Below are 25,174 nucleotides of genomic sequence, written 5' to 3'. Positions count from 1 at the left end.
TCCTTCCTTTTATCGTTAAAGAGATGCTCTCTGTGGGAAATTTTAGCTTAGATATCCAGTTTAATATTTATTTTAGGGAAAATAGATTACCTATTTGTGTAAGTGCTACACTATACTTTAATTACTACTACATTTAAACTGGCTAGTGTAAAAGGGACTTTAAATTCACAGATTTTACTAATAATGTAACATGGACAGTATGTAATTGTGAATTGCGGATATGATGTTTGTACAAAAACGACTCATAGTTCTGTGCCTCCAGTGAATAAGGGAATAACTCAAAAACAGCACTTTTCAGGAGAGACAAAAAACTATATATCAACACTAAATCTTTATAACTTCAAATTTTTAAGCTTGTATGGGTAAGATATGATGTTAGACTTTAGTTTTACATATGAACAGATATTGTAACAACCCCATAAATATACTTTTTTCGTGTTTTTTTGTAGTTGTGCCCTTATGAACGAGTACTTCATGGAATAACTCAATGTATTCACATAAGGTTTTTTTTGCTCTTTGCAATATAACGACTTATGCCCTAATGCACTATGTTCATAGTCGCATAACACGACTTAAATTATTGCCAGTTTTGGTTTTATAGAAATGATGCGACTTATTATGCTTGAAATTTGTGTACTTTATGACTCAATTGAGGCCTTTTAGTGGAACAACCATGCATGTAGTTTGAAAAACGAATAAAATCAACGGATTTTTTATCGTTATTAGATATAATAAAAACAAAACAACATGTAGGTGTTTATGCATTTAACCCTAGAAGTCCAATCTACGTAAATTTAATGTACACCGCGACGAAATAACTTTGTCTTTTCTATATTTACCATCGAATCGCTTCGAAATCCAGAAACAACTCATTAGCCGTCGAGACCTAGCAGTACATAGTTGGCTCATCCCGGTAAATTCCGCCATTTTGTAGTAAAGAGGATGTTGTACGTCATTTTGACGTATAATTGGGCTTTTCGTAACTTTTACGATTGTTTAAAAAAAATATTTTATGTTGATTTATTTGAATATTTTTATTCCAAGTCACGTTTTACATGATATAGTATTATATACTATATATTGAGTATAAAATAGGATCCAGAAAACTTTAACACTAGGACGAAAGCCTTCAATTTTAGTAAATGACGATTATTGTCCTCCGCTGGATTTGGACTCCAAGCAAGAGGATTGGGTGGCTGAAGATGTTGTCCGGAGAAAAACCGAATATATCATGGTGGTTATACATTGAGGATACAAGCACTATTAAGGGATAAGAGAAGCTCGAAAACCATATTCCTGTAGGTATGTTCAGTTACCTTACAGGGAAAGTTATAGGTGGTCAGTGGCAATATTTTACGGCATGATATGGAATTTTAACAATTTCTATATCTTATAATATCAAAATAATATAGATAAATAAAGAAAAAACAATGAGCTGCAAAGATTTTATGAAAAAATTAAGCACAGATTTGAAGGTGCCTTGGATGCAAATACGACTTGAAGAGACTCTACGTGGCAATATCCAAATTTTTTCAAAATATATGGTACCAGAGTATCCATAATATGTTTAGTGTTTACGATAATGCAGGACCAAAATAGTTTCGATATTGCGGATTTTTTTCCTATAAAAAGACAAATTACAGTGGCTAAAACGCTATATGAGAGAGAAAACAATATTCATAATTGTCAAGACTGGTTATAAATTTTTTTTTCTATGCGTCTATAATTATAGTATTATTGTAGTTAGATTAAATAAAATAAAAAGATTAAAAACTAGTTATTTTTTATAAAACTTACCCAAATATAAGAAGAAAATATTATAAGTTTAACATTTTTGTTGGCTTTTTTTAGATGATTCAATTATCGTTCTGTATTTATATAAACAAGGACTATAATATTAGCACTTAATGTGTTAATTAAAACTGTATTTTTAATAGATACTATTGCAAAAAATAGTTAATTTCCATAGAAATATTATTAGTATCCCAAGTTAACTGATAAATAAAAAAAGATTGAAAATATTATTAAGCAAAAAGGAATAGTGTCCGTTGTTTCCGTGCAGTATTCAAATAGACCAATAGTAACACGGCATTAATGCAAAACTGTCTCATGTCGTCACTTGAACCAATGACACTAAGAGTTGTTCCTTTATGCTCATGTTAGAAAAATGACACAACTGCGTTTATACTAAAATAGTGTTAGCACGGATGGAACAAAATTGAATTAAGTCTTTATTCAAAAAGTATAACTACACATATGTCTTTGTGTTCGTGGGTTATTTTGACTCGAGACGAATAGTTCCTTTGCGATTGCCTAAAATGATGGATAAGGTAACTTATACCGTTTATCACACCCTACTTATACCGTTTGGGTCATTCGAAAAACTGGGTTAGGATGCAGCTAGAGATATGACCTTTTGATATGTTGTGTATTTTGACGAGCTGAATCCAATGGTGCAATAAAAACCAAAGGGAATAACTCGTCTTACTCCCTTATTCACTGGAGGCACAGAGTTTTCGCTTCGTAAGTATACCTTCGTATACTTGTAATCACTTTTTCCTGGAATATAATTAAATCTAAAAATGAATCCATAATTTTTTTTTATATTAAACTTGATACTTACCACATATATTTGAATAACACTATATAGATCAACTAGCTGTGCCCGCGGTTTTACTCGTAGGTATTGTATATTCGTGATAATAATATAACCTTCTTTCTCTAGCAAGCACTGAAATAATGTTTCAAATCGCACCCGTAGTTCCCGAGATCAGCACGTTCTACCAAACAACCATTCAAACTCAATAATATACTAGCTGTGCCGCGCGGTATGATCCGCGGACGAACCTACGGGCAAAATTAAGTATTTCTAAAGCTCATGTGTTATTCTGATAATGAACCTATAAGTTTGGACGGATAAACCCTATCCATCCGTACTATGCGTACTTTTTGAGCCAATTCTTTACAAACATACTGACATACAAATCTTTCTTAATAATATAAACACTTATACCTAAAGAAACAGATATTAAGAGCCACGTCTCGCCACTTGTCCATTACGGGAGGAACAAAAAGCGTTTCACAGACGCGGAATCTCGCACGTCAGCTGTTTCCAGTGATTGATTAGTTTTTAACTAAAGGGATATTCATCACCTACTTGAGACCCTTGTTCTTATAACTGATAAGACAGTAACAGATTTCTCGATCTGCTCGTAGAGATTTTTTTGTGAATGTATGATTTGAAGCGTGTTATTTTTAAATTTAGAAGTGCACGTTGCTTCAAAATATTATAGAAAGTATAGATCGTGTTGTTTAAGTAAATAAATTAATAATTGTTAATTTCATATATAATCTAATATTCTAAAAAACTGCTTTCACCAGTCTTCTATCTAGAGTAGGTACCAGCAAATACTGTACAACAAGAAACAATGACCCTTGAAGTCATAAAATTACAGAAAATATAGAATCTTTGTTTAATAAATATAACAACAGAATCAGATTTAATTCAGTCATATTTTTACTCACAGGATTTGATTAAAAGCTTATCTTACGTATTGATTGATCCTACGTTGGTTGGATTCATCGAAGATTTTTGTTAATATTTTACAGCACCCAGTACAAACGTCAAACGAAACCGTACACTCGTACAGGTAAAATTACTTTTCCGATCCGATGCAATCTCGCTACGAAAAACTGACAAGAATAATTGGATAAATCTGAAAAAATATAAAAACCGCAAAGTTGCCGGGATTTCGTCATCCATATTGCTTTCGTCCTAAAACTATTGGTTGCGAGATTTTTTGGATCTTTGGGTCTGTTTGGATTTGACTTTTTTATGCATTTTTGGTAGTTTGTTTGGTGAAATACGTCGATACTAAGAAGTAACAATGTTAATTAGGTACTACTACCTACATAATATTAGTTATACTTTTAATTCCCAAAAATCATTTATTCCACATTAAATAAGATCGTTAATATATTCATCTTTTTCTGACACAAAAGTTTAATCATCGGAACAGGAAAAATGGCGCACAAAATTAGTTTTTCAATTGCGACTTCATTGCTGTCTCTAATGCCATGCCCACTCAAGGTAAGATTAGTCGGTTTTATATCCGAAAATGTCCAACGTTTCCATGCTCGTCTACGTTGTTTAATCAAAATGTTTGTTTTTGTTTTTGCTAAACCAGAGATGCAATGAAAATTTATTTCATGGTAAAGTCAGAAGCAATTTAGTAATTAAAACGTACAGGTATGTTCTAAGGTTGGTTATAAACCAGGATTACTTAAAATGTGAGCTTATATAGGTGATAAAGAATACTTTTTTTTAATTTCTTACACGCAAGTATAGCTATGTAAAGAAACATAGGTACATCACATTTAAAATATGTGTAGTGTAGTACCTACACTGTACATTATACAAAACTACTTATAACTATTTTAACATTGACTACAACACTAGCCACATTACCCACGACTAAATAAACGTGCAAATTCTAAACACACACAATTTTATTTCCACTTTTCCCTTAATTGTAGCCATTCATACAAAATATTAATATATTACGAACATAACGTGATTGGTTTCATTCACGTGTAAATATGTAAATTGGCATTTATTTAAGGCCTTCCCATTGCCATTTATATCTGCGTTTGTTAAAAGTGGAATGCAGAGAAACAGGCTTGATGTAATCATTTCATTTTCCGCTATGTTAATAATAAAATATCTGTTTGAAATTATTCGAAATCCGTGGAAATAAATTACGTTTTTAATTTACTGCATTCAGGTGTATAAAAACAACTGTGTAACTAAATATGATTGGAAGTGATGATACTTGAAAAATACAAAACTTGTGCATAATGAAACGGGTTTTGTATTAAAAGTTTTGCACGTTGCTTTGTCCATTCAAAAAGGTTGTCAAAATCTACACTGTTTTGAATGTTATTTTTTAATCACACTTACTGATACTACTTATAAGAGAAATATTTTTATAGTTTCATCGTTGATTTTTTTTTTTCAAGTTTTACGTTCGAATTTTTTTATTTGTTTAAATATTAATTCATTTGAACATTAAAAAAAAAAACTAGATAAAATAATATGTTGCAGAGTTCAAATATTCCTTAATTTCTAAATAACTAACCAAATCAAAGCTGATTGGGTTGGTGAACTCGGCTTAAAACATTCTCAGTTAGTGAGTTAAAAATTATTAAACATTTTTAGATTCCTGGAAAATCCTTGCGCTTAATTGGAGTAAAGTTTCAAGCAAATAGACTGTGACCGTATTCTAGGAAATATGCAACCCGTAGAATTAAATAACATATTGAATGGACTATGTATTTGAAATACGTTTAAAATCATTATCGAAATTTTATAAATAATTTTAAAAATTGAGAAATGTTGAAACACTTTATTAATCGTACATTCTCGAAAAATTCAAAGGAAAAAACAGAGTTCGACAATTTGATAATTGAATAAAAATCCAAAGATCACTTTCACAAATTACTGATAAAGTTCATTTTGATTCAGCACTGCGTATACTTTGATACATTATTAATTGTCCTCTTATCTTACAGATATACTAAACAGAATATATCCAGAAGTTTTGAACTGTGCAGTTACACAATATTGTAAAAGCTTATTGAACTGTAGTGCATAAATCAAATGTAGAATTTGAAATCGTGTTTCGAACTGTACACAAACTTCTTTTTATTTAAAAATTCAACTTCAGTACGCTGGTGTCCGCAAAAATTGGAAAGTAGTCAATGGATTGACTTGAAATTCTCTTCAACGTAGACTGTATTTACACGAGCATTTTTAATATTTATAAATTCTTATGGAAACGTAAAAATTCAAGCAAACGCTGCCGCAACAAAAATATTTGTGTTTAGATAGAACAAATATCCATTTTCACGTGAAAATCACTTTATATGAAATAACATAATATCATGAAGACATTTATAGCCTCATCTTTATGCGATTAGAACATATTCGTTTATAAATAATTAAGTTAGTACAATCTTTTCGAGAGTGAAAAGCTTCTGAAACGTTCCACGAAAGTTTAAAAGGGTAGAAATATCCCACTTCAGACTATTATTTTCCATATTAATAATGAAGAATAGTGCTGCATTTCACGGTTTGTTATATGAAAACACAGAATTTCTATGAAAAGGGAATTTCAAGCGAAATAACCACAGATAATCGCGGCTTATCTTGGAAAAATTTTTCTATAAAGAGCAATAATACCAATTATGTAGGCACTAGGCATTTTTTTTAAATATATATTTTTTTTGCGCTATCTTTATTCTTCCAACATTTCCTTTCCTATCAGGTTGCCTGGCAGAGATTGCTGTGTAGCAATAAGGCCGCCTATTGTGCAAAATTTTTGTATATTTTGAATTTGTACCACATTTCCTACATTGTTTTGTACAATGAAGTGTTATAAATAAATAAATAAATAATTCCTCCATTCAATATTACAGCATAATAACAAATTCGCACAGCATACTATCAATTACCATAATAATAACGATGGGCCAGTGTTGCCAGCGTGCAAGTCACCTGAACCAGTTGTCCAGTACAATTTATGTTCGGACATAGGAACGAAGCCAAATCGGGCCGGTTTATATAGCGAACATCTTGCCAATACTGCGTTCAAATAATGTTTAGAGCCCACGGAATGTTTATGGCTGACGTGGATGGGGTGTACTTGTTTTATGTCTTCTCAATTTTGTGCTTCTTGGGAGTAGTCGTCGGTGTAAAATGATTCACGACTTCTTCTATCTGTAATACGATGGTGCATGTGTGTGTGTGTAAGAGTATAAAAGAAATAGGCAGAGAAAGAGGAGTACCTATGGACAGTAAATTGATGCATAAGGTAGTTAATAGTTATCGTAGATTAAACGGGCAAAGCCTACCTAACTGCATAATAATACTTCAAGTAAAATAACCAGAACTAGGTACCTATTAACATACCATAATGTCGTCCCTACATAATGATAATGAGACCCATTGTTCTAGTACATAAGTTTTATACAAAACCGCAATTTTATAAACCTTTCCCTATCACTTAGGATGTTATTTTATGGTAATAATAAAAACGTACTTTGTGTTTCGATGTGACGATTCGCGATTTGGAGTGTTTCCAATTTCCTATGAAAATGGGTTAATCTTGAATAGGATATACGCTTCTTTTAGTGTAAAATGTAAAGCTGAAGTTAATATTAATAAGCTCTTTTAATATTTTTTTGATGAATGATATAAAAATTCACATTTGACCTACCTAGTATTGTATGAGTGTAATGTGAAAAGAAACAAAATCTTTTACTATTATTATTCCATTTGATTGTATTTTGTTTTTCCCAATAGAGCCTCGATTGAGAGAGTATATAAAATATTATAACGAGAGCCAATTCAAAAATAATACAAAGTAATAAAACAAAATAATGACAATATTAAATGCACTGACCGAATCTCAAAAATTACCCTGCAAATGATGTAATGCGAAATGAGTGCAATTACATAACATGGTTAATGTTTTACTTTCATTGCCTTTAATTAATGAAATTACTATGTGGTCACGAATCAGTATGACGCCATGTAATGGCTGAAAAACTGTACAGTATACAATTGGTTTTGTGTGTTTTGGGCAGTATTTAGTTTGGTTAATTATTTAATTTAGAAATACCTATTTTATTCAATGGCTGCTTAATTAGGACATCTTGTTTCATATAAATAAGAAGTAAAGAAAGAAAACATTTATGTCAACACACACAGACAACAATGCTCTATTCATTTTCTTTTTTTATTAGTGACAAGTTTTAAAAGCATGTAAACGAGAAAGTTGACCATCTAATGTTAAGTGGTCTCCACCCTCTTTAAAAGTTGCTACACTAGTGGTGTGTTAGATGTTTTGTCCTATAAAGAATACACTTTTTATGTCCTGCTACTCTTGTTACTTAAGTATTTAGTCTGTTCCAGGTTCTCTGGCAGAGATCGCTGTCTTAGCGATAAGACCGCCTGTTGTGCTCAACTGTGTCTCTTTCTTTTATACCTATATTATTTGCTGTAATTTTTATTCCCTGCTGCACAATAATTTTTTTTTGTTTCTTGTTAGTATTTAAAAATATACTTCGTTATACTGTGGTTATACTCTAGCTGCTATACAATCTTGAACAGTTTCAATCACCACGCCAAAAATGGCCCAAAAACTAAATTCCGGCCCGTAAATTAACATCGGCAGTTTAGCAGCGTCGTGCAGCTTAACAAAATTACAGTTTACCGCAGGCTGCAGCGCATGGTCAAGGATATATTGCAAAAGAATGATATACTAAGCAATAATAAAGCACGAATTGGCGGCCGGCCAGATGGAAGACACATCCCGGCCGTTCCGCTCACGTGACGTTCAATATACGCCGGTTTTTATTAAGTCGCTTATTTACGCATCTTGTGTGTTCTTATTGGGGTTAATTTATTTGTGTTAAGGCGACTACACCACCGAAACTAGCGCCCCCCCAACATTTTATTTTTTTACTCCTAAACCAGATCAAATTTAAAAAATCTAGCTCGGTACTTTGCTAGTATATTACTTGTAGTATTTTTGGTATTACTTTTCATTATTTTGCATTCGGTAAATTAGGAGAACTTTTGATTACCGCCAAAAGTGGCCACTTTTGGCGGTAATCAAAAGTTCTCTAGAATAATGAACAGTTAGAATAGTGAAAAGTAATACCAAAAATACTACAAGTAATATACTAGCAAAGTACCGAGCTAGATTTTTTAAATTTGATCTGGTTAAGGAGTAAAAAAATAAAATGTTCGGTGGCGCTAGTTTCGGTGGTGTAGGCCTCTTAATATAGGAGAAGCTAGCGATTGGTGGAAAGATATTTGTAGAGAAAATTAGTCTACTTTAACGGAAAAATTAACTCGTTTCATATGGTGTACGACCCTTCAACCACCGCATACAAATTATTATTAATAGTTGTACGTATTTAAAATTCTTTTAGTTTAACAGTCACTCAAACTTCGCAGTTTTTATTGAAGAGCAGGACATATTTGTTTCAAATAAAAAACAATAAAAAAAATATTGTTTAGTTCTTTAAACAAGTTTTCATCTTGTATAGGAGGTAAGTGCCTTCATTTAAGTGACAAATTTCACTTTTGTTAGAAGGCGCTTCTCTTCCATAACAATTACTAGGCAATAACAATTAAAAGAAAGCTTAAAAAATAAGGTAATGTTAACATGATACTCCTATAAGTTCAAATAACTCCTTCAAATAATTAAATAGCACTATATACCAATTTCAAGATATTCTAACCATCAATTATTACGTGTGAGAATCGAGAGGGCCGAACTTCGATCCCATAAGAGCAATAATTGAATAAGATTCTAGTAGAGCAAAAGGCTGATCACTTAGGTAGGTACTTCCATTCTAGCTAAGATTTTTCTTTAAATTTCAATAAATGAGATATTTAAAATACTTTAATTCGTTTTTGTCCTTGAAACTTCTTGTAAACAATCCCTCTAAACATCTCTTCTAAGACTCCATACATAAACTTAGAAGCAAAAATAGTACTTTTTAGTAACAAGAATTCATAAAATTTTGGCGTGGAAATTTTATCTCTTAAATAAAAAAAACGAATTTTTAAACAAATTGCCATATTATTACACGTAAATTGAGATATTTAATATTTCTCAGCCTGGGGTTATTTTCTTTAATATAACTTAGTGTCCCGTAGCGTAGTATATTAAATTTATGATGCCATACGCGTGTCGCCGTCGAATTTATAATAGTAGTGATAAACTATCTTCCATATTATCTGAATATTTGAACAATAAATCAGTTTGAAGGTTTCAAGGTATTATTGACGTATTTTATAAAGTATTGGGCGAGTTCATCGACTTTAAAATTGTGTTATAATATGAGATAATATTGCGAACTATAAAAAATTAAAAGTCTGAAAATCTTTTGCTATCTTTTCTTGTATATTAATTTTGACCAATATACTGACATAATAATATTATGATGATTCTTTAATATTTCCCATACTATACCTTCATAGCTGAAAACAAAAAGTCTTTTAACATTATCCGGTCAAAAGCAATTTGCATCAGGACTTTTCGAGAAGGTTTTTATTTAAGCAATATACGGTCCCGGGAAAAAGTTAAATGTAGGGTAACTCAATTATGAGCTACCGTGTGTCCCAACTTTATCACGATGACTTTCATTTCGGTCAAGATACTTGTCAGTTCGGAAGTATGAGCATTTAGGAAAAAGGTAAGCATTAGATACATGCACACCTAAATTTGAGGTTTCCGCCACCGTAATAAGAATGTTTTTTCATCGAATATTGTAATCATATCAGTCGTTTTATTTATAGAGTTAAAAGATAACAATGCCCAATGTTCAATTATGCGATAAAAGTTCTTTTAACATGTAGATATGCTTGTTATTATGGCGGTAAATGTTTTGCCAGTTAGAAATTTTAATTGACTTCGTTACGAGGGAATATAAGCAGAGGTTACCACAAAAATATTCTGAATTTTAAATTTTTGATAAATTGTTTTAATTGGTAACGTTGAAAAATAACTTTATGAAACAAACAAGTTTAATAGTCAGTCAATTGACCGTGAAATGTCAATATTTTTCTATTAAATCTGCAGTATATTGGCGTTGCACGAATGTTTTATCTATGTAAATGCAATTAATTATAAACAAAACCATTTGCTTTTTACACCGAAATAATTATTTGCATCACTATTTTTGCTCAACTTACTAAAATAGTTGTGAAATAATTGTATGATAAATCTACATTTTAGAAAAGAGACAATATTGGCGTACCAACATCACTACATAGTATAATACAAAGTCGCTTGCTCTGTCCCTATGTCCCTTTGTATGCTTAAATCTTTAAAACTACGCAACGGATTTTGATGCGGTTTTTTTTAATAGATAGAGTTATTCAAGAGGAAGATTTTAGTATATAACTTATAAGATTTAAGACAAAGCGGGAGAAGCCGCAGGCGACATGCTAGTAATAAACAATATATTTCTCATTTATAGATATTCTCATTTATCTCGATTTTATTTCTTCAATATCGATATTATTTATTCAATATCAGTTATGTAATATACTGTGTCTATATCTCATACTGACATTAGAAAACTTGCAATATAAATTTTCATACGCTCTTAATTACCAAGAAATTCTTAGTTTATATATTTTAAGCAAACTTTGTTTATAAATAGTAATTATAAGAGGGTAGTTTGCTCTAGGTTGAAATATTTTGAAGTTTTCCATAAATTATTATTAGTAAGGAAATAGAAATTGTTTTGAAGTTTGACCCACAAAATTTTGTTCACATATTGTTTGGTTAATTAATTAATATTAGGGATAGTTTGTGAAATCTTTGAAAAGTTAGCTGATTTAATATTAATTTAATATGTAGTACGTTGAATTTGGTTATGACGCTGACCTATAATATCTATGGATTTTTTAATACCTAATATATTTTAAATTACTTCCTTTATGTTTAGTAGGAAAATTAACACGCATAGAGACGGAGTTGTAAATCACTACATAGTACAAGGTGAAAGGTAAGACGTTTGACAAATTTATATTAGACAGGAGCTTCTATTAAAAAATCGTATTAAAAAATTTGGACTTTGTATGGAAATCTGTCAGATGATTAGCGAAGTTTCCTTACAAAGTCCAATTTTTTTACGAATTCAGCAAAGTTGTAGAACAAAAGTTGTTCAGTTTCATGAGTAGAAGCTCCTGTCTAAATTTGTCAAACGTCTTACCTTTCGCCTTGTATAAAACAAAGTCGCTTTCCCTGTCCCTATGTCCCTTTGTATGCTTAAATCTTTAAAACTACGCAACGGATTTTGATGCGGTTTTTTTTTAATAAATAGAGTGATTAAAGAGGAAGGTTTTAGTACATAATTTATTAGGTTTTAGACGAAGCGGGCGAAGCCGCGGGCGGTGAGCTAGTAAATTAATATATCCATTCGTGGAAACGCCAGCGACTCACTAATATAATAAGCTAATAAATTTATTTTAATAACTTTATTAACTTAATTCCTTGAACTCAGCTGTCCACTGTCTACATAAAAAATATATTTATAAGATACTACAGTAACTGATATACCTACTAATAATAACAATAACAATACCTCATTCCTTGAATGCATTCCATTCACTAACTAGTACCTATATTATAACCATAACGTAGTATATTTTGTTCTCAGCCACATAATAATTTTTAACAAAAAACTAAACTACCTTGAAATGGTCAGAACTGGACAAAATAAAGACACTTTCAAACAAAAAAAAAAGAATCATTGCAAAAGCTTCACCCAGTCAATAGTTCTGACTTCTGACCTAACAAGCCCAGACCTCCTCTTTTTCATGAAGTCGGTTGAAAAGCTAATAACATTTAAGTATTGTATAATGTAAAGGCCAAAATATCATTATACAATAGCCTGGTGCGTAGTATATTGGAATACGGTTCTGTGGTTTGGAGACCTCACTTCGCGTGCCATTCCTTACGATTGGAAAGGATACAGAGAAGATTTCTTTTACACCTTGTTTATTCTAGCGGGAAATCAAAAAAACAGTTGCCATCATATAAAAAGCAATTATCTCATTTCAGAATTACTTCCCTTGATAATCGGCGGGTACTTCTTGATTTACTCTTTGCCTTAAAATTGTTCAATGGTAAAATCGATTGCCCCCAATTGCTTCAAAGATTTCACTTAAAGGTCCCTTCCAGATATCCTCGTAAGGTTTTGTTGCCGCTGTGTCCTCCTCAACGCAGAACCGTATCGGGTCGGAACTCACCCATTCCGAGAATTTGTAAAACTGTAAATGACTACAGTCAGATGTTTGATATATTTGTAGATTCCCCCAACAAGCTCCGCAAAACATTTAATTCACTTTTGAAGGAATAAAATAGATTAAGTACATTATATATAATCATTGGTTTTCCTTTTTTTTTTTTCACTAATAAAATTGTTTGGTGTAATTGTATACTTTAAAACTTAAAACTTATTTTTCGCATGCTGTGTTTACCTATAAGTGTTTTTTTACATTGATCTTATAATTGTGTATGTGTATTTTGATATTTTATATGTAATGTAAACAAACGTTGGTAGACCAAAATAAATAAATAAATAAATAAATACCGAAGTTCATTACTTCGCAACCGATGCACTTACCCTGATGACTGCAATACGTGGACTCAGGTGGTCGCCTTTTTAATGACTGGTAATAACCGTGTATTTAAACTTCAATATGTTGTTTATTTTATACACTTCATTAAGCAGTGGTGCTTCTTCGGGAACATATTTTATGGTCACCATGCTGTTGTTTTCATATCACTACATAGTATAAAAGAAAGTCGCCTCTTCTGTCCCTATGTCCCTTTGTATGCTTATTTCTTTAAAACTACGGAACGGATTTTGATGCGGTTTTTTTAATACATATAGTGATTCAATAGGTTTTAGTGTATAATTTATTAGGTTTGAGACAAAGCGGGCGAAGCTGCGGGCGGCAAGCTAGTTAAAAAATAATATATATCTTCCTAAAATCCATACTAATATTAAAATGCGAAAGTAACTCTGTCTGTCTGTCTGTTACTCAATCACGCATTAACTACTGACCCAATTTGCATGAAATTTGGTATGGCGATATTTTGATACCCGAGAAAGGACATAGGCTACCTTTTATTGCGAAATATGTACCACGGGCGAAGCCGGGGTGGACCACTAGTACTAAGATAAAAGGAATGCAAATATGCGTAGCTAGAACTTCTTTTATGTTTCTAAAGTTTATAATTTTTAACATATTGGCATAAGTATTATCAAAATAGATAAAGCGTGGTCAAAATAAATCTCTCGTAGCAAGAGACTCCCTTAAATTTTGTTTCAGAAATGCTAGTATTTTTTCTTAATCAGTCGAGTTTTTCTTTAAAAATAAATAAGCCTAAATTAACTAATTTTATGCAGTTTATTGATCTTTTCTCTTCAATGTTTAATAAGTTCATGCATTTAAAACTGGTGATTAAGATTGACTGCAGTAAAAACTAAATGAATTATGACTTTTATTGACTATGCACACGTAATATCCCGTTCTATTTCAACTAAACAAAACTACTATTGTAACAGATTACTAAACCATTTATATAGCGAATTAAAAACGCTAAACAAATTTTTATCACCCCAAAACTGCGAACTAAAAATCGTTTTTCCTAACACAAAAGTTGCAATCATTTGACATGTGTGAATGATTGGTTTTATCGTACAATCTATGTGAACCCGCTCGGCTTCGTAACACGATTCAACGGATTTTCGAATAGATTATTATCTAAAGGTGTTTTTATATTAGTTTTATACTAGTTTTTATACTAGATCAGGATATTAGAATTGATATAAAAAAATTGTTACACAAGTACGAACATTTTAATGGTTTTAATTTAACTGTATGAAACATAATCCATATTTGAGGTATTAAAATAGCCTTCAATACAGAAGAGCTGATTTATACAACCAGCTAAAAATAAATAATTTAAGGTATGATTACGATTATATGGAAAAATATCTCACATAGACGTATTCATCTTTTAGAATACATAAATAAATTAGGTTGTTACAACTGGACTAAAATATAAATTAAACAATACATCTTGAAACGAAAGTTAGAGATAAAGGGTTAAACCAAAACTTTATATCGGACAAAACAAGGAAGCTCGGGCGATCTTAGCGAATTTCTAACAACAGTCGAATTTGTATTTCTGGGGATCACAAACATTTCGATCGCTAGTTAGCAACTTTACTTGCCCAATTACAAAGGGTGTTTCGCTTACAGAATATTTATGCAGCTAAAATTGAAACATCACTGAATTGAAACAAATTCTGTATATTGTAACGAAGTTCCTTATCGCGCGTTGCGAAAGGGGGCTAGATGGAATCTATACTAATATTATAAAGCTGAAGAGTTTGTTTGTTTGTTTGAACGCGCTAATCTCGGGAACTACCGGTCCGATTTGAAAAATTCTTTCGGTGTTAGATAGCCCATTTATCGAAGTAAATAAAGTTGAAACGAAACTTTTTGTTACCTATTAATATTCGTAAGCCGCGGCATGCGCATGTTTCTCTGTCTGCCATTCTCTCTCTCTCTCTCGTAGAACTTCGTTCCATCCGGGTGTTAATACTTACCTCTCAAGTTTTTTTTATTACATCACTTTAATAATCTTAGGAGAAACATGCTTTCATAGAGTCAATAAAGTTGTATTTGATTATGCTTTTTGTATAATAACACCAATATTTAATACTCAGCAACAATAAATGAATGTACAGTGAATATAAACCTTTACAGCAATTCATTTTCATTCGTTACAATACATGTTCGTTATTCATTCTGAGCCAATCGCGATGCCGCTTAAAAGTTTTGACAGTTCTGCTGAAAAAACAACCAATGATTTTGCATTGGCGGTTTTGTTAATAACTTCCATCAGGCGATGTTTTTTATATTTGTTTTGTATTTCTTTATGTAAATTATATTAATGTAAATTATGTTGATAGCTAAAATAAACTACAAAATAATTAACGAAAATTCGTTAATTTTGTAGCCAGCTTATCTACCTTTAAACGTAAAATTTAGATGTATATGGAACTTTATTGATAAATCGTTATAAAATTAAGTTACAATTCATATGTTATTTCCCGAAATGTAATTATCCATACTATGGCTTCATTGACAAATCTCAAAGGAGATTTACGCTGATCGAGCGATATCAAAATGCATAATTACCACATCTAATTACCTATGTAATTACCTATATCTTATTATATCTCAGGATTGGTTATAGTGACCACAATAATTGTTCTATATATACTTTTTTGGAATTATTTTTATACAAAACTAGCGGTCCGCCCTGGCTTCGCCCCTGGTACATATTTCGCAATAAAAGGTAGCCTATGTTCTTTCTCAGGGTCTATAGATTGTCTGTGCCAAATTTCATCAAAATCGGTTCAGTAGTTTATGCGTGAAAACCATACATACATACTTACATACATACATACATACATAATTACAAAACTTTCCTCTTTATAATATTAGTATAGATATAAATAATGAATGTAAACATAATTAAACTTTTTTTATGTAGAGCAAAAAGCGTCAGACAAAGGGACCTCTGAAGTAATGTGTATATCTTTTATTTTCCCCAAATGACATGATTAATATTTCGCATTATATAATATTTGGTTTCACTTAAAACTCTTAAAAGTGAATAAATAATTACATGGCTTCTGTAACTGTAATAAATGGAAGATTTGAAATTGTTGTAAATAAAATGACAGCATTTGTTTTTAAAATCCATTTGAGTTGGGTTTCCTTTGATCCGTTCGCATTGTTCCTCATTATTCATAATTAATATATTGTTTTGTTTCAGAATTACCAGAGAAGCCGAAAATATTTGACGAGAGCGACAAGGAAATAATTGGTATAGCCGGCCCTTACATAGAAGATACAAGTCTCAAACTTACCTGTGTTGTAAGTGGAGGTAAAACTAGTGGAAAACATTTATTTGTGGTAACATTTTATCGAAATAACATTTCTGTTTCGTTAACTTTTAATTGGTGTGTTATTCCTTGAACAACTTCTGCAATGTACCAATTTTTGTTCGTCTTCCAATGTACGGAGACCCAAATCACGTATTTTACAATTACGGGACCACAGGGTTCGTGTTCTGCTTTGTTATGTCCAATGCTTATAACCTAATGACTACGAGGTATCACACGAGCAATAATATATCTTGTTTTACTAATTCTAGATATTATGTTTTGATAAATTCATCAGTCAATACAAATTAAAGCTTATGAATGAAAGTGAACATCTATAATAATAATTCAACACTCAACATTATTAATAAATATGTTAGATTGTTTATACTTTTTATTTCATTTTTAATTGCGATTTTTTCATTATTTTATTATTTATTGTGCATCCAGACGTTTCAAAGACTTTAAAGCGAGCGTGGTCAAGGGTAGAGTCACGTCAAAAGAATTTAATTTCTTTATACTTAATAATATCAATTATAAATTGTATACGTTCAATCTGCTAGTTTTATAGACTTGCTAGCAAAATTGGTAATAATTGGCTTGATCACTTAAGAGCACAAAATAAATAATTTATTTATGAACAAAAACCATTCAATCCGCTATTCACGTCCAAATATTAATAAATGCTCGGTACTATTATTAGACCATGTTTTCATCCACATACCTTCCAATAAAATTCTATTAACTTCATAATAATAAAAACTTTTAAAAATGAAACCGAACGGAATAACTCGCACTCTTCGTGTTAAATTCAATTTCGATTATAAGCCCTTTATTTACTTTTATAATTCAACACTCAATTAAAAGGCCTTAACCTAATTACCAAAGAACAATGAAACTGGAGCATTGGTCTATTATTTTTGCTATGTTAATAACCATTCCATTTCCATAACAAAATTGCCAGCAACCACGTAATTATGTTTGAAGTTAGGCAGCTTTTTATTCATATTTATTAACGCTTTGTTTGATTCGAATAACGTTCGACTTCTTGACGATTCGATGTATTTTTAATAACACTAGAAGCTATTATTATGCTGCGTTGTAATTTTATAAGGAGCAATGATTTTAAGGCCTTTTTTATGACGTCATATTCAAATAAAATCTACGTAATGTAATGCTTAAGCAACTGAACTGTAATATACAAAGTAAATGCAAAATAATGCTTTAGTTATCTACTATTTAAAAATCTTTATACAGTTTTAAAACAAGGAGATTAATTTTGTATTCCCTAATTTGGAAATTAAACTAGATACACTGGTATAATTATTTTATACCTGCGTAGAATTGTTTTAATAGATAATTAATAACAATCATTATTATTAAACATTTGTGCGTGAATTTGATTGTCATGCGGATTAATTTTCAAAGAGCTATTTACATTATTGTATGTTATCGAATTTCACACGAACGATGAAGTCAGTGAACTTATACATTGAAACGAAAATAACACATTAAGCAATTCTTTAAAAATATACAATAGTTTCATTGAAATGTAGATAATTTCACTATTTTTAAGGGACAAAAAGTTTTTCACCAGCTTCTGGCTAGATGCAAAAACGTGTGCAGCATTTGTTACCCAATGTGAAAGTTTGACAGGCCAAGTACATAGCCATATGTGTGGTATATATGTATTTTGTGAGTGGTATATCATGTAACTGTGGTCATTTAATTTACGATTCTTACTCGGTATGAACAGTGAGGTTAGGCTTCTTAAAAACTAGACATTGAGGTAAAAGAATACTCGTGTAGTGTTTTTTTTTTGAAGCATAAAAATCTAAGAACAGGTAAATTTAATATTTGCTAAAAATATATTTCTAAATGAAACTACATTTTATAATACAATTAGTGTCGTTACATTCAATAACAGCAATTGAGATTAATTTAATTTTTATCACACAATATTGTACTTTTCTTTTCGCTAGACCACACAATACGTACTCGTATATTATGTCATTATATTATAATATATTTCTTTCATGTTATTTTTTACTGTTTTTAAGCATAAATGACGTGTTTCTTAGGTAAACCAATGCCGCGTCTTCGATGGTGGCGTGACGACAAGATGATATCAAAGCTAGACCCTACTGAAGATGGTTCCCGTCTCAGTACATTAGAGCTCAAAATACCAAAGCTAAAGAGAGAATACTTCGAAGCAGTGTATACTTGTACTGCAGATAATACTGCGCTAGTGCCGCCGCTACGGGTTAACGTTCAAATACAGTTATATCGTAAGTATTATTATTTTATGCATAATGTTAAGAATTCTATACTATTTATATAATATGGTAGTTTTATATCTATACTAGCTGTGTCAGGCGGTTTCCTCTCAAAATCAAGTATTTCTGTAGCTCATGTGTTATTCTGATGTAACAGTGTACACCTTTATTAGTACTGAGAGCCCGTCCATTTCTTTTTGAGCTAATTCGTTACAAGCATATTTCCTGCATTAAAATATTTCCCCTTTAAATACCTATAAGTAGAGATACGTGTGTTTAATTTTACTAATTTGATATTTTAATTATTAAGTAAATTTGAATCAAGCTTTACAATCATAACATTACAATCAAAACACTTATAACACGACTCAGTAAATGATTAAATTTGTATCTCCCGTCCAAAATTGCCCAAATATGTTCATATATCAAAACAACTCAAGCATGCAATAGTTAACAAGAAGCGCGAACTAAATTAAATAGTTATTAGTGAATGTGAGTGATGTGTGAACGTCTAATTATGAGAACAATAATTCACTAGGCCCTTTATGTTATTACAAGGGTGGAGGTGAATGGTCGAGGCCTTTGACGCAACCGCACTAATATGTAGCGTATAATGTGAAATTGTTTTGAATAGTAGATACAATTGTATACGCTGAGCTGATAAGAATAGGCATTACAGCTATTGACACGGGGGTTAGACAAGTGGAGATACGTTTATCTACAGCTTATGTCAATCTCATACATTCATAATCTATTCTATCAAACGTTACGCTAATAGAAAGCCACTTGTCTAGGGGGCTTGTTACCTTAAAAGCGATTTGTAAGAAATTGACAGGAATAAAAATTATTAGCAGATCATAAACGAGTATCTAATATGTTTTGTGACGATCTATGAAAGCGTCTATGATGTTAATTTGTGTATGAATAAAAGTCCTATTTTAATTAGTGTTAAAGTTAACAAAGAAGTAGGTACCTTTGTAAACAAGTTTTCGAATGAACGTGCGGAATAATTATATTTTATAGTTTCGCTAATTAAAGCAAAACTTTTGACGTTGCCACAAATGTTTAAACTTACTACATTTCCTAGAATGTCATCTAAATAAATTGCGGTTTAGTCACATGTACTATATTAAAGTCATAATAATTATTAACTACAAAGTAATTATTTATAAACTAGCTTTTACCCGCGGCTTCGCTCGCGTTAAGAAGTATTAATATTAATTAGGTATATTTTTTGCGGCTTTGGCGTATTTTTTAGCGTATGTAAAAACTTAGGGCCTACAAAACTACAAATCTTTAATCACATATTTTATCCCCTTAGAGGTGGAATTTTACAAAATCCTTACTTAGGGAATGCCAACGTCATAGTAGCTTTATGCATGCAAAGTCTAAGCCCGATCGGTATAAAATTGACATAGTTTCATACAAACTTTCATCCCTTATTTAATCCCCTTGGGGGTAGAATTGATCCAAATCCTTTCTTAGGGGATACCTACCTGCATGCCAAATTTCAGCCCGATACGTCCAGTGGTTTGGGCTGTGCGTTGATAGATCACTATATCAGTCACCTTTGAGTTTTATATATCGCACCTTCGGTAGAACAAGGGCATAATTGTCATAAATTGCCAAAATGACTTAAATATGCAGAAATGCTTTAAAAAGGCCCTTTCAACTGGAGGGACAAAGACATTCGTTTAATTCCTACAAAAAACAGCCAGATTGAAATAGTGGCGTTGTCATTTTGGCGCTATTTTGTTTCTCTCTTGGCGAGACAAAGTCTCATTGGTTAGTTGTGCCATCGGCGGGGACTGAGCTAGCTGTCACTTGGAGCGCTAACGTCGTTTATGTAAATATGCCCTATAATGTTTTTGATTTCTGGAACGACAAGGCCATATCTGTCACACTTATGCCTAGTTTACGATTTAAAAATTGGGAGGAGAAAGTCGTTCAGACAATTGTGCCCTTGTCTGTCCAAGATTTGTTATACTCCATGGTCTTAAAAGTAACATTTTATTCCGATAATTGCTGTAGAGAGCAAAAAAACAAGTTAGTTTTTTAGAAATTTAAACGATAGGACTGCCAATCAAAATACAACAAACATACCCTCACACCCACAAATCTATCCTCAAAAACTTTCGAGTTTACATAATAAATAATAATATTAGTAGATATTTATTCGTAAATAATTATTTTTCTTTTTCAAATTTGTTTTTGGAATGTATTATTTTGCTGTGAACACATTGCCTATAAAATCGATCATACATAAATTAGGGGACCCAGCATAAAGCCGATGCCGTCCATTCTGGAATGTAAAACGTGCAAAAAAAGCTGGCCCAATATCAATATGCACTCCGGCAGAATACATAAGCCTTATAAAAAATGCGACGAAAAAGGAGGAATTATATTTTAATGTCAAGGAATTGAATTATGATTCTTTCTTGTTCTGTTATCTTAATATAATATTATTCCAATTTTTAAAGCGATTCCAAAGAATTTTGCTAGGAAACATAATAGTTTCAGATTGTTGAAGATGTGTAATGGCTTGAATTTATATTTTTTGGTTTTTAAGGCATTCAAATGCTTTATAAATATAAATTTATAAAGAATAGAAAAAATTCGATCACGAGGCGGGACTTGAACCCGCATCCTTCGCGCCATTCCGGGGCGGATGCCTAACCAACTCAGCCACTCGTGACCCGCCTGAGCAATCGAATTTATTCTATCCTTTCAGTTTTATGTGTCTTAAGGGACACACCGCGCGCCATCTATTGAGATGATTTAACAACCATCTCAACCAATATGAAGCACTTTTCAGTGAATACAATATTGTAACGATGGAACACGACCTTTTCTTGAATTTATATTTTTTGGTTTTTAAGGCATTCAAATGCTTTATAAATATAAATTTATAAAGAATAGAAAAAATTCGATCACGAGGCGGGACTTGAACCCGCATCCTTCGCGCCATTCCGGGGCGGATGCCTAACCAACTCAGCCACTCGTGACCCGCCTGAGCAATCGAATTTATTCTATCCTTTCAGTTTTATGTGTCTTAAGGGACACACCGCGCGCCATCTATTGAGATGATTTAACAACCATCTCAACCAATATGAAGCACTTTTCAGTGAATACAATATTGTAACGATGGAACACGACCTTTTCTTGAATTTATATTTTTTGGTTTTTAAGGCATTCAAATGCTTTATAAATATAAATTTATAAAGAATAGAAAAAATTCGATCACGAGGCGGGACTTGAACCCGCATCCTTCGCGCCATTCCGGGGCGGATGCCTAACCAACTCAGCCACTCGTGACCCGCCTGAGCAATCGAATTTATTCTATCCTTTCAGTTTTATGTGTCTTAAGGGACACACCGCGCGCCATCTATTGAGATGATTTAACAACCATCTCAACCAATATGAAGCACTTTTCAGTGAATACAATATTGTAACGATGGAACACGACCTTTTCTTGAATTTATATTTTTTGGTTTTTAAGGCATTCAAATGCTTTATAAATATAAATTTATAAAGAATAGAAAAAATTCGATCACGAGGCGGGACTTGAACCCGCATCCTTCGCGCCATTCCGGGGCGGATGCCTAACCAACTCAGCCACTCATATTGGTTGAGATGGTTGTTAAATCATCTCAATAGATGGCGCGCGGTGTGTCCCTTAAGACACATAAAACTGAAAGGATAGAATAAATTCGATTGCTCAGGCGGGTCACGAGTGGCTGAGTTGGTTAGGCATCCGCCCCGGAATGGCGCGAAGGATGCGGGTTCAAGTCCCGCCTCGTGATCGAATTTTTTCTATTCTTTATAAATTTATATTTATAAAGCATTTGAATGCCTTAAAAACCAAAAAATATAAATTCAAGAAAAGGTCGTGTTCCATCGTTACAATATTGTATTCACTGAAAAGTGTTTCATATTGGTTGAGATGGTTGTTAAATCATCTCAATAGATGGCGCGCGGTGTGTCCCTTAAGACACATAAAACTGAAAGGATAGAATAAATTCGATTGCTCAGGCGGGTCACGAGTGGCTGAGTTGGTTAGGCATCCGCCCCGGAATGGCGCGAAGGATGCGGGTTCAAGTCCCGCCTCGTGATCGAATTTTTTCTATTCTTTATAAATTTATATGTGTAATGGCTGATTAGTAAGTTTTGATCTCTATTTTTGTGATAAAGTACTGCGGCTTTCTAAAGTGTTTAAGAAAATAAAACATTTATACAAAAAAACACGTTATTATCATTCCAAAATTATTAACTTAAAGCTTTAGAATATGGCCATATTTACAAATTAATTTTCTTGTTGGTGGAACAAGGGCACAAATGTACACCTACTTAAGAAAAAAATATTATTAAAAAAAAACTAGCAGTTTTAAATATTTGTAAACGATACACCTAAAAGAATATAGTATATAGTTTATGTCATACAAAGCAGAACAACCATAAAAAAATTATTATCATAGCTAGACCACATTAAGTACTACAAATATCTTAAAATGGCTCTCCTGTAAAATTGCAAAAACTGTAATTGTGCCCTTGTTCTACCGAAGGTGCGATATATAGATTACTGACTGAAACCGCAGGGCAAAGCTAGGGTATGAATTTTCGAAAATCTTTTCTTACCGGACGCCTACGGGTCATATGATCTATCTACATGCCCAATTTCATGCAAATACATCCAAGGAATAAAAAGTTTCATACAAACTTCTATCCCCTATTTTACCCCTTTAGGGGACGAATTTTCTAAAATCCTTTCTTAGGGTACGCCTACGTTATGACATCTATCTGTATGCCAAATTTCAGCCCGATACGTCCAGTGGTTTGGCGTTGATAGATCACTATATCAGTCACCTTTGAGTTTTATATATATATATATATATAAATACCAACTTGGGCACTAAGTTGATCCAGCCCGACTGCCGTGCATTCCTGACTCCACCTTTTCCCCCTTATTACTCGACTCCGGTTGCATAGATCTTGCCCGGAGTGACAACGGCGCAAATTTTTGGGCGACGTTGCCAAACGTATTCATGGAGAAATTGATATACTCAACATTTTTATTGCTAAGATCTTGAACTGAATCGACTCCGTAACGGCCGAAATTCAGAAACCCATAAACACTTGTTGGCTCCGTTTTATATACCAAATCCAAAGTCGTATGTTGATCAGATCCATTTATATTATCAAAATTACAGCTTTATTTGATCCGACAAAACGAAACTGTATATTAAGTAACGTAGATTAATTTTTCGTAAACACTACAGTATTTGTTGGCTCCGTACACAAACATATTACAGTTAGGTAATGTTCCATACATTGCTAAATCCACCTAGACTAGACGAACTCGACTTCGTAACGGTTCAAATTTTGAAATGCTCAAATACTTCTTGACTCCGTTTTATATACCAAATCATAAGTCGTATGTTGATCTGTTCCATTTATATGCACTTGCATGACATTGACATGGGGATATGAAATTAGGGCTACCAAAAAATCTCCTGAGTTTTATGGAAGTTGAAGAAGTCGACCGTAATTCAATTGAAACTTATAGAAAACGTTGTGAAACTAAAAATACGGAACCCTAAAAAGATAGATTTGGACGAACCTTTCGTCATACAGTGACGGTGATAATTCTCAAGTAGTATGCAGCCTACAAATAACAACCTACCTCTTGAATCAGGGCAACTCTTTGGCGAACGCTACACGTAAGATCCATATTGTGATCCGTCAATATTTACTATCGGATTACGATATTTATTGACGTGTAGGGTAGTGTATTGACGGATCACAATACAGGGTTAGTTTTCAATGACCAGCCAAAATTTAAAATTAAGATCTAGATATTAAACCAAAGGTGCATTTGAAACATTATTGTCGAATAAAATTAAATAAAAATAATAGCATTCATTTGAAAATGTCTTAAAAATTTCCTAAATCGTAAACACCCCCAGAATCAATGCACTTGTGTGCGTGCGCGCATTGCCAAATTTATGTGTGTGCTAACTTCTACCTATCTAGGTTGTTGAACTGAATTGTTGCTTTTGTAATGTCCACACGTTCGCTTTTTAGTGGTGGACAGGAATGAAATCTAATTTTAAAAAAAAGTTTTTTTTTTCATTAGTTCTAAAATGTTATCGATTCTGAACCATTTCTGAAAATTTGGCCGGTCATTGAGAACTAACCCTGTATATCGCTGGATTTCTGGAACTCCTTGTGATCTGATCCCAGGACCTACATCGCAATATTTATCTTGCCGTCATCACGTCTGGCTCATACAAAGAACGTTTCAGTACTGACGCGATACGTATTGATGGTGTAGGGTGTGC

General features: G+C 32.3%; 1 protein-coding gene across 1 annotated transcript in view; it reads left to right on the top strand.

Moving 5' to 3' along the window:
* Positions 1 to 25,174, top strand: part of LOC123691572 (hemicentin-2-like) — a 168,002-nt gene that overhangs the window by 116,936 nt on the left and 25,892 nt on the right. The window contains exons 5-6 of the mRNA XM_045636008.1: positions 16,452 to 16,562; positions 18,642 to 18,848. Coding sequence (XP_045491964.1) covers positions 16,452 to 16,562; positions 18,642 to 18,848 — 318 coding nt within the window. The remainder of the gene's footprint in view (positions 1 to 16,451; positions 16,563 to 18,641; positions 18,849 to 25,174) is intronic.

Source organism: Colias croceus, chromosome 5, assembly GCF_905220415.1.
Source record: "Colias croceus chromosome 5, ilColCroc2.1".
Taxonomy (NCBI): Eukaryota; Metazoa; Arthropoda; class Insecta; order Lepidoptera; family Pieridae; genus Colias; species Colias croceus.
This window is presented reverse-complemented; position numbering and strand designations above follow the sequence as displayed.